At 42.5% G+C, this 12,016-nt stretch overlaps 1 protein-coding gene across 5 annotated transcripts in view; it reads right to left on the reverse strand.

Moving 5' to 3' along the window:
• The window catches only part of ATP13A3 (ATPase 13A3), a 60,285-nt gene extending 48,269 nt beyond the window's left edge, over positions 1 to 12,016 (reverse strand). For 4 of the 5 annotated variants that reach the window (XM_082056888.1, XM_082056890.1, XM_082056889.1 and 1 more), the window contains exons 1-2: positions 11,846 to 12,016; positions 10,619 to 10,672 (exon numbers count right to left, since the gene is read on the reverse strand). In XM_082056888.1, the coding sequence (XP_081913014.1) occupies positions 10,619 to 10,656 (38 nt within the window). In that variant the 5' untranslated portion in view covers positions 10,657 to 10,672; positions 11,846 to 12,016. Of the gene's footprint in view, positions 1 to 10,618; positions 10,673 to 11,808 lie in introns of all 5 variants that reach the window. The other variant, XM_082056887.1, reaches the window with a different exon arrangement.

Here is a 12,016-nt window from a genome sequence, read left to right on the forward strand (position 1 = left end):
ACTGAAGTTTGACAAAGACAAGAGACCAGACATACCGGACTGTAACATTTAATTCAATTCCTCCATGCCTGTAATGTAAACTTTGGCCCATGTCCATCTAGTCACTATGTCCCAGTCATTCAGAAGTGTCCTACAAACCCAGAAGAGCTTTTGCAATCTGGCAAATGGTTATCCCTCAGAGAAGGACTTGTGCAATCCGTGAAATTAAACAAACTCACAGCAGCCTGCTACAATACTTTCCATCACTGCCTTAAGCAGCTCATTCTAAATGATACTTTGCAGCACTTGTGTGTCTCTTGCGAATGATTTCCACAGCATCAACAGTGAGAGACATCTTCTGCATGAGAGATTTGACTGCAAAAATCTGACACACGATCTTCTTTTAACTGCTGCAATCTTCTCAGCACTGCTGACAGTCAGTAAAGGTCTTCAAACTTGCTTCTTCCAGTAAGCATTCTCTTTTGGCTATCACTCTATTTATAGTTAATTGTTATCCTGCACACTTCTCTAAAAGGAGAAGTTCTCCTTTAATATATGTCTACAGCAATATTTATGACTGCATTTTAGCTATCATTTTATTTTTTTTCTTTCCTAGCCTATAAACTTTTTTATACCAGTACTAAGAGCATCTGTCTTCTCTGCCTTGAGGAAAGCTACTTTTCTTAAAACCAAGACTGAAATGTTGTAAGCGCATTAAATGTACCAAGGAGCACTCTTTCCTGAAGCATTGACCTCACTAACTGAAACATCACGACTATCTAGCTAAATATTCAGAAGTAGCCTCTTCTCAGATACCTCTTCTCCAGATGCTCCACTCAGATTTCCCCCTCCTGACTTGTTTTACATAAATATTAGGTGAAAACAGAGCACCAATAAGGACTGCCATGATCCTCCACATACATTAAATGCTTAAGTAGCTTTTACTCTGTACCCTTTCAATGAAAATAACCAAAGAATAGAAAGCCTGGCTGAAGGCTAATAGAGCAACAAAATAACAGTCCCCAAAAGGTCAGACGAAATGTGCACTGGCCCAGCATCCAGAAGAGCAGCTGTCAAGGACCCATCATGAGTACAATGATACTGCCCAGTAGACTCTCTCCAATCCCCCTGACCTGCAGTTCAAGAGCTTTGTTGGCCAAATACCATATCGTCTTATTTAATACTAAATGGATTTTATTTTTATTATTATTTTGGGGCACATTTTAAGTATGCCAAAATCCTGCAGCAAAGAATTCCTGAGTTCACAGGGAAGGATGCTTTTTTCCTTATTTTGACCCTCCATCTACTAGTTGCAGCTGAAGTTTCCTACTTCTTGTATTTGAAGGGGCAGAGAAGTCATACCTTATTTACTCCCTCCCTGTCACCTGTGACTCTTTTATAAACTGTTTTATCTCCCACCTTCCATTCTCCATGCAGAAATGACCAACAGCTTCCCTTACAGAGGTCATTCCATACTCCTGATCATTCATGTCAACATCTTTCATGGATCTGCAATGCACCTTTCTTACAATGTCTCATCTGCCATAAGAATTTACACACAGCCAACTAACACTACAAATAAATCAGAAAACAATACAGTACACAATAGCTAATTAAGATTGGTTAGAAACCATTTTTCAAGAACACAAGTGTCTGTTTGCTCTCATACATACTCAGTCTCTACAGGTAAGGAGAAAAGAAGTCACATGTTCCAATAAGCACCTGCCGGTTACACAAAGTGCTGATGTTAAAAAAGTCATATATGAAATAGAAGCATTAAATATCATTATGTATGTTCCAAAAAAAAATATATATTCCATGTGGACACGGTACTGGACAACTGGCTCTAGGTGGCTCTGCTTGAGTAGGGGAGCTGGTGCCTTCCAACCTCAATGATCCTGCAATTCTGCAATTCCACTTACCATACCCAGTACATTTTCATAAAAGAAGATCCAAGCAATGATGGCTCACAAGATTTAAAACGAATATTTGAATGACTTTCATAAATAATCAAGGAATTGAACTGGCCATTACATAGGCACTAAATTCCTCATCAAGTCCCAGATCACTGAAACATCTCTAGAAGATGAGAAGATGATGAGCACGAGTCTTTCTGGATTTCTGCTTCACAGGATGAAATTAACACTGCTATTCCAGATGGTGTCACAGCATCCAAATCCCCACCCCTGACTGACACTTCAAACCCCACAGTAAAGGGACCAAGGGCAGAGCACAGATATCTGAGAACATTTCAAACACTAAGTAAGATGCCCTTTTTTTTTAGCCGGGCTTTCTACATAAAGGGAATGGACATTCACAGTTTATGTAGAAGTGATCACAGGGCAGCTCTGTCAAAGTTTACACCTCACCCTGAAGTTTTAGCTGGATCATAAGGCTTAAGCATGAACCAAACCCCTTGTAGAGGCCCTACAGAGTCCTTAGATTTGGATGCTTCTTACAGAAACTACAGCAGAGCAGCCTGATTCCATGTGCAGTAGGCTTTATTCAAGATACCTAACAAACCATTGTGATTAATACAGTTAGAAATCCACACATGCAACTTTCTGACAGACATTAACTTAACTCTCATCTTACCTGCAAAAACACCAGCCACCTCAGAGTTCTTAAAAATGCCTTTATCTACGAAGGTAGTACAAAAGAACTTGGGAAAGACCCAATTTAAATGCTGTTAAAACTCACTGTATGAATATGCGATTTTTTTTCTCCTTGGCCACAGCACTCAGGAAGGGAAATCTACAAGCAACTGCTTTATCTGAATAAAAGCTAAACAATCAAAAAGGTTTTGAAACAGACTGAAGCTCTGAACACCAGCTTATTTCTATGAAACATTAAGAAGGGAATCAGCCACAAGTTACTGTACTTTTACTATCTTTCAGGTTGATGTCACAGGTATCAATCCCATTTTCATAACTGTATTTAATAAATACATTACCAGACTTTAAAAATTAAGAAATATTAATTTAGCTAAAATCAAAATTAGCATCTAAGGAACAAGGAAGTTCCCTGATGGAGGAAAACAGATATAAAACACACACTTCAGCAATCTAGCAGAGATAAGATGGGAGGATACAGTGAAACACCATGCAGATGATTCACCACAAAATACTGCCCCATGAACTTACCAAACTCAGCTGCCTAGGTATAGCTCAATGTCCACAATATCAAAAATTTCAGTCTCCAAGACAAATGAGCTTTACAAAAGGTGAACTACTTCCATTTAGCAATAAGTCAACAGAAAGCATTTTCTCAGGGCGCACACCAAAGTATTCACAACCTGATACAGCTTCATCGCAGCACAATTACTGTCCGACTACAGGCTGCGTAGGTTCTCCTTACACACCTAGCAACATTCCAGGCAACTACTGCTACCTGACTTCAGCTGGACAGACAATTATGGCAGTTAACATACTATTGCTTCCCAGAAATTAATGCCACAGGAGGATAACAGCACGTAGAAGAAAATGCGGCACTCTACATTTATTGCACATGTGAGATGCAGACTAGGCAAATCCTAATCACTTGCACTGAAACATGAACAAAACACTCTGATCATTCTACCAATGGAGTTATGTGGACCAATCTCCAGCAAAGAGCCAGCAGCAGTTAAACACACCAGATTATCACTACTGAAATGACTACAGGCTAAGAACTGGTGTTACAAATGCTACTAGCATACTAGCACCAGCTTGAGGCACAAGCATCCTTTGTAACACACACTCAGAATGTAATTACACCAACAGTCTCACTACTGACAAAAGCTGTGTCCCTGGGGAATGGATGTTGCTGGAAAAAAGAAAGGGTGACACAGGGAAGAGTGCTACAAGGATACCTACACTTGCATGCTACACAGTAAGGCCTGTCAAGCTGACAAGATTATAAGTCATTTTTACTGTGCTCCCTGGCTACAAAAGGTGTTCAATTCGTGTGGTGAAACACTAAGTGTGTTCCTACATTTTCGCCTGTTCATTACTTTTGCAAAGGTATTTCTGCTGGAAAAGACATGCATGGTCACAAGTAAACGCAATTTACTTTGTAAACAAAAAATAAAATTTGTAGAAGAACTAATGAAACTTAGGATATCACGAGCCTGAGCACACCTTCAATCAATAGTGGCTGCACAAGAGTGGTTTTCCAAGCACTTCTGATTGCTCAGAGACATGACATCTGCCTCTGCTCCAGACACACACCCTTCACCCATGGCTTGATCTCAACCAAGCACTGGATAACTGCTGCAGCAATACAACTGTACAGAATGACAAACAGGCAGAAGCTGTGTTTCATGCATACACTGCTGGCAGTTAAAGTCTGGCTATCTAAACTAGAGTCAAAACCATTACTCTTTTTCACACCACAGGTCTTCCATACTGCCAGTATTAATGCTCAGCGGATTGCCTCCTGCAATAAAGCGTGGCTATGATGCAGGTAAGTAATGTCAAAACCCTCTCTTGAAATACTACTTAACTTTTTTGGGGTCCTTACCAAAGGGACCAACTGAAGACAGGGTTAATCCAAAGAATGCACTCTGCAAGACTGCACATTTGACAGCCCTTTCATGTTCCTGTTTGAATTACCAGTTGGTGTGAAAATAACTTCTTGCTGGCTTGTCAGATCTGGAGTACTACTATATTGACAGAAGTACCAGCTTTAGACAGCAGCACCCTCAGCCAAAGACTGCTCAAGCCAGTGGAACAACCCTTTAAATTCACTGGGCTTTGGATCAAGCCTTTACCCCTTAGTGATGATGGCAGATATGCTAAGATTCCTCCACTCCTTTAAGATAAAAAAGTTCCTCTGTTTGAGAAACAGGGGTAAGAAAAACATTCTCTCTGTTCAGACAAAAGAATTATCTAGCAATTCAGCAGTAATAGGACTTTTGGGAAATTCATCTGTTCCCGGAAGCTACACAGTCCCATAAATACTGTTATGGGTTGAAGGTAAAGACAGGCAGGTAACACAACATAACTGCCACCACACCATAAAATCTCAATATTGGAGGTCAACCCTTACCTGTATCACTGAACTTTCAGCTCCTGCTATCTACTACTGCATTAAACGTATCCTCCAGAAGATAAGCTCTTGCCAGCGTTGTATCTAAACACTGTGGCAGATCTAAAGGCCACAGTTCACAAGGGAAACTGTACTTTTCTTCGTTGATTTGGAGACATGGTATGACAGCAAAATTACACAGGATTAATTGCAATGTTTCCACACATTCCAGTTATCTTACAAATCAATCACCGAAACAGAAGGAATAGTTGAATCCTTTGTTTTGACATGCAGTCTACTGCAGACAATCAAAAGCAATTACAAGAGTGCCTGAAGATAATGATAAAATAGCAAAATAAAATTGCAAATGGCTAAATTCAGAGTTGGACTTTCCACTTTGAAATCTGTCCATCTCACTTAGATTCCTTGTACTGGTGAATATACCAAAGTATGTGTCCTTCAAAAAGATCTTCAAAGACAAAGGTGGACTTCTCTAAGTATGGACCAGAAGCATTAGGATTACCATCTCAGTCTAAAATACTAATCTGAAGCTACTAAAACTAGTAAAATGACTGAAAATTCCTCAGTGCTCCGCTACACTTAAGTTACACATGCATTATCGAACATCCACCATGGAAGTTTCTAACATCTCGACAGTACAAGAAAATTTGTTCTATTTGCAGGAATCAGCATCCCAGAGAAGTGATTAACATCTGGACCACATGTTTCCAGACCAATACAAGCACCACAGTCTGGCCATTTGAACCTGTGCAAGGTCTGAACTCACATGAAGCGACCCAGTGATGGACAAAAAGAATCCTGTGTACTTCCCCCTCCTTGGCCCAAACTTGACACAAACTACAACTAGAACCCTATAAAATGGGATGAAAGGAACATCAATAGCAGTCCTTCTCAACATATGAACTTGTTCTTAATGGCCATCAATAACAGACTTCCTTAAGTACCATTTTTACTGTGAGAAAGTTAAAAGCCTAATCGGTGTTTTCCTTGAGGAAACTTAATCCCATTTAAAACTGCCCATCATGGTCATTGAAAACAGCACTTCCTTCTTGCAAATCTTTTAAATACTTGAAATTTCTTACAGTTCCCTTAACCTCTTCATCTCTTGCCAAAATAACTCTGATTTTCTTCCATCTTTATGAAGTTGTTTCCTCGAACTGTGATCATTTGCATTTCTCTCCTCTGAACTCTTTCCAAGTGGTCCAAATTCTTCTTGAATTCTGGCACCCAAAACAGATGCTGTCTCCACATTGACAGCAAATAACACTGATGGATTAAAACTTCACATCTCACAGACAACACTCACATTTAAACATCCCAATAAGATAGCTGCCTTTCTGCAAACGGCATGACACTGACTCACATTCAACTTGTGATCCAGCACACCCCCAGGTCCTTTTTCTAGTACCTAACCACTTACTCCTCACACTGCATTTGCACAGCTGACAATTCCTGCCTAAGTACAGTCCTCTGCATTTGTCCCTACTGAATGTCATCCTATTTGCAGGTCATTTTGAACTCTCATCATGTCCTCCAACACATAGTCCCTGAGAATTTAATAAGCTCATTTAATCAGCCAGTTGACTGATGCTTTCATTAAAGGCAACTGTACCCAGGACAGAACCCTTCAACATAACCTCTCATTTCAACACTGAATCATTAATTACTGTTCTCCGAATAGAACCATCTACCCAATTTTGTATGTTTCCTAGACTACTTTCCCAGATCATGTCTCCATTTACTTCTAAGGCCATTAAAATGTGGGAAACCTTATTAAATAAATCAATCAACCAGGAGACAAAACCTCCACTGCTTCTGCCACAGCCACAATGCCTTCTGCTCTGCAGTAAAACAGTATTTGACTTTGGACAAAATTAGTTTTCCCACAAATCAGTTCATGCTGTTATTCTTCTTGTAGTTATCTTCCAAGCGCTTGAAAATAGAATGTTTGCTTATTAGTCTCAGCTGATGGAAAAAACTGAGATAAAGTGATCTGTCAGACTTCAACTCTTCTTCCTTAGCTTTCTTCCATTACAACTCTCTGAAGACTCATCCTTTGGCAGTCTTCTAGTACTTCTGAGTATTTCTAGATAATGATTTTGCATTTTTGAGCTGTTTTGAGAATCACACAGTGAAGCTTATCAGGGCCAGCTGACACAGGAACATTTAGCAGAAGCATGCTCTGGTGTAATTACACTACCTTGTCACAAGTATTAATAAGATAAAGCACCTGCATGACACTATGTTAGAGAAGCAAAATAGGCTTTAAGGACTTTAAATGTTCCACACCTTCTGTAGACATACATGTTCTCCACTGAATCAAGAGAGACATGTCCCAATCTTCCTCCTGCTATTAATGTTCTTCCACAGGAACCTTGCTTTTATGCCTCCTGCTAGTTGCAATTCCGTTTGCACTTCGGCCTTTCCATTATCTGCCTCCATTATTCTTTTATACGTGTTCTTCATAATGTCACTTACTTTCACGCTTTACATATATTTTTTCTTGCATCCAAAGCCAGTAAAAGCTTGTAATATAAGCTGGTCTTAGTTACTTTATTTCTCAAAAGCCTTCCCATTTTGATGTTCTGTCTCCCACCTTGTACAAGGACCACAAGCTCTGATTTCACAGCCACTAACATTTATCACCTTTCATTTTGAAACCCTCTAGCTAAAACAAAATTATAAAAAGAAGAATAAAAGAAGTTGCCATTTTTCTTGCTGTATGTACCTTCTAAGCTGAAAATGTCACCATCACTTAACTTTGATAAAGGTCAAAAAAGAAAGAGTTGAAGATTTTGAAGGATGGTCTTTTAGTCTTAAATACCACATAAAATCTCAATCCAACTAAAGAAGTAATAGACTTGCTATCATTTCCACCACGTCTTCCAAAGAGCAGCTTTAAGATGAATGATGCAATGCCACAATTCTAATAAACCAAAACCACAAAAAAAAAGGGCTAAATTTTTTCAAAGAAAAAATAAACAATGAAGAAAAAGATAATAGAGAACAAATGAAAAATACAGCTAATTCTGGTAGGACTGACGGGATTACTAACACTACGATTCCCCACTCTTCAGAGCAAGCAGCTGGACTCCATGACCACGGAGACCCCTTCCAAATCCCACCCCATGCACAGCACTCCATGCAGATGGTGCTGAAAATACAGATTTTAGAAAAGGAGCAGCAACATACAGCACTTCAGACTTTTGTGCAGACCACATCCACAACTCCTGAACAGTAACTATCCACCTATCCTTTTTTATTTAAGTCTGCCTTTCAGCTACCAAAGACGAAAGTTTACACTGTATTTCAATCAGGAATAAAAGTGTCAGACTTGAAGTCTAACTACAGTTTACTATAAACTGAACTTTTGTTCTCTGCTAAGTAGATTATTTAACAAAGGAAGTAGCTTTTTTATGAATGAAAACTATTTTTAGCTCACTGTCTACCAGTGAAAGGGACTAACACTTTAGCATTACTGTTATCTAGAACATTTTTTAAATCTCTAATTGCGAAATTAGGATTTTTGACCTAGATTTGTTTTGTACAAACTCTCCCATGCTGAACAACACCAGATTCAAGCACTAGTCAGAATGGTGGGGGTTTTCGTCCACTGAAAGAACACAAAACCTACTAATTTGCACAATACCATGCCTACAGACCAGAAGTACTTGACCATACCAGATGCCATGCTGTGGAGACCAGTAACCGCTGCCCAAAAAAGCATACACTTACATACACACTCAGTTCTCCAACACAAGTCTTTAAGCCATTCAAAATATGAGTCTAAATGTACACTGAAGAAGCACACATTTTTATGTTACGCTGATACTGTTTGGGCATTGATAAACGAAAATCGAAAGATTCTTATAATTCCCAAAACTCAGGGATCTGGAAGAATTAACTTTATTTCACAAGGTATTAAAGGAATGCAAGCTCCTCCCTCCACACCAACTACCTTCAGGTTCACAACAGACAGGTATTTAGGGAGGAAAGCATCAGCATAGTTCTCCTTGGCCCCTCTTAAAGATGATTAAGTGTACAACTCAGACGGTTTTCACATCAGAAGTAATAATTCCTACAACAGACCTTGCACAAGCTAAGTCACTGTTTTTATTTTACAGAAATAAAACAAATAGTTCCTTTCCAGAAAAAGGAGTGCAATGGTTAAGATGCTTAACAAAAACCTGGCCTTTCCACATCAGCTCCCAGTTCTAGTACAGAGATTTCATCTATGACCTGGGCAACCCACTTGAACTTGGCTATAACAACAGAAAGGTATTTTACTCCCACAGAATAAATGGAATTTGTCTCCATAACACTGAAAACCTGTGTCTTGTCAACTGTTTTATACTCCACACAGAAGACAGTGGGAATACTACCTCCTTAAAGCAAATGAGAAAAATTAACCTTAGGGCTTCGTGTCAATACCATTTTTAAATTTCTTTTTAAAAATAATTTATTAGGATGACAGCAAAACAGCTTGTCTGAAGCACTATGCCTGTCACATGGCACAGTAGCAGAAAAAGACTGAATCACAACGTTTCTCAATCACACTCAGCCATGATGCAACTTCCCTCCCTGCTGGGCAATCCCCACACTCCCCCACCAGGCCCTGCATGCTGCCTGAGCAGGCAGCTGGGACCTCTCATCCCTCTCTCTGCAGGTTTGGGATGAATTAGTACCTGTCCAAGCAATGAAGACCTTCACAGAGGAGAAAGGAATGAATGAAATACAATTACAGGACCAGACACTTGATTCTAGAAGACAACTAACAAGAAAATTAAGGGGTGAGAGCACAATGAGCTCCAAGTCTAGAAAGCACCGCTAGGAATGTAGCAAGTGGAGCACTCAGAGCTTCTGGAAGGTGCACAGGAAGGCGGCACCTGTTGCCCACTGGTTCCACTGCAGACAGTGTCTGCAGAACTGCTCAGATCCCCTGTGCTGTTTTCTCCTCCTTGTAGCATGGACAGTCAGCTTTGGCCAAAACCAAAGTTAACAAGATCTCTCTTACCCGTTTTCTGAAGTACTTCAAAAGCTGAGTACTCTGGAGCACATCAGTCTTCCCTAGCTGACCTAGGCACTCACACTTGGACCACTCCACGCTGCCAGACATCAGTGTTCTTCCTCACAGGTGACTACACACAGCATTTTTATTTCACCAAGTCATCTTAATGATACACTTCTTGGAAGTCAGGAGAGTTAAGTCAGTACCAATAAATTTCCAAGTCAATTACGCAGTTCAAAGTTTACATAGTACATCTTCTTTAGATATAGACTTCCTGAAGCTGTATTTGCAATCAGCCAACAAGAAAAAGCAGCTTACAAAACTAGCAGTATGTAGCCCTTACTGTCACATTACATATCAATACAAACGCTTCCACAGTGTACCTGCAGTCAAGATCTATTGCTGTCATCAGTGACAGTAAGTTGATGGCCTGACTTACACCACAGAGTATATTTAAACAATGCCCAAAAAAAGGTTCAAGAAAAGCAATATTCTCCAGCAGATAATACAGCATTGTACAAAAGCCAGTTTTACTTTAATAAAAGGCAAATATAAAAACTTTTTCAGATACAAAGGAACTGATGGCAGAAAAATATAGCTAACCTGTCTGAAGAGCCAGTGTGTGGACAAATCTCATACATACAACGGCTGAGTCACCTACAATTAAAAAAAAAATACAGTCACAGGAAAGAATAGGCTAAATGAAACTTAATCTTAATTGCTCCAACTAAAAAGAATACCATACAGTTCCAGGGAGTGCACACAGCAAAGAAAACACATCAGCAAATTCTAAAACTGAAACAAGTTTCTCAGCAAGCTCAGATGAAGAGGAAGCATTTGGTGCAGTCAGGCAACTATGAGCGCTCACATTAGAGCAGTGTGGAGTGAACCATCTCCCGCCGCTGCAGGCTACACTATCTCTGCTGAGGGAGGCAGCAGCTTCTTGAACAGCTCCAGAAGCTGCCTCCAACCACAGCACCTGCAGGGAGGGACACACAGCTCCCCTGGGCAAGCCACTGCAAGCTCTTAGAGCCAAGCACTGCAGATACCCAAGTTCCTCAAACATCACTTCAGTTTCAATTCTGTGCCTAATTCACCTAGCAGTTGTTCAGCCCCGAGGAAGCACAAACAGGCCTGCTCTTTGGGATGAAGCCGTGGCTGTCAGAGGTGCCTGCAGTGCAACCACCATCTTCGCAGCTCAGCTGGCAGACAAGTGCTCTGCAACCTCTCTGTCCGGCTGACAAACACGAGACGCATTGAGTCCTCGCCTTGTACTTTGGTACAGGGTCACTGACACGTCCCGCTGACCCCACCGCTACCGAACACCCTGGCATGTGCTCAGCGGCAAGACGCTTTATGCACCGTGTCTGGTAAGCGCGTCCCGCGGACAGAACCAGAAGCTGGGCGGAGCAGACAGAAGCAACCGGACTGCTGCTGGAGGTGCCGCCGGGAGCCCCGGGGCCGGACCGGCGATGCTGGCGCCAATCCGGGTGCGGGGGAGGGGGAACCCCGGGCCGCGAGGAACGCGCCGCACTTGCCCCGAGCTCCGGGCGGCCGCGCACGCTCCGGACACACGCCCGCCCTGCCCGGCCGCGGGGCTCGCTCCGAGGAGCGGGGGGGCCGCTACTCACGGCAGCGGCCCCGCCACGACCCCCGCGCCCGAGCCGGGCCGCCCCGCGGGGGCTGCTGCGGGCAGAGGAGAGGCCGGCGCGGCTGAAGGGCGAGAGGACCCGGGCCCGAGGCAGCCGCGGGCGGCGCTGGAAGCCCGGCCGGGCCCGCGGACCCTCCCTCACCTGCCGGGCCGGCCTGCCGCCCCGCGGCCCCACTCACCGGCGGCGCCCTCAGCTGAGCCCCATGCCGGCGGGGCGGGCGCGGGCCCGGAGCGGGACCGGCTCTCCCCCGCCCCACCCCGCCCGGCGGCGCGCGCCCGCGGCTGCCTCGTGAGGCTCGACCGGATCCGCCGCCAACCGGCTCCACGCGCCTCCGCGCTGGGCGGGGGCA

This window comes from Streptopelia decaocto (genome assembly GCF_964273445.1).
Source record: "Streptopelia decaocto genome assembly, chromosome: 6".
Classification (NCBI taxonomy): Eukaryota; Metazoa; Chordata; class Aves; order Columbiformes; family Columbidae; genus Streptopelia; species Streptopelia decaocto.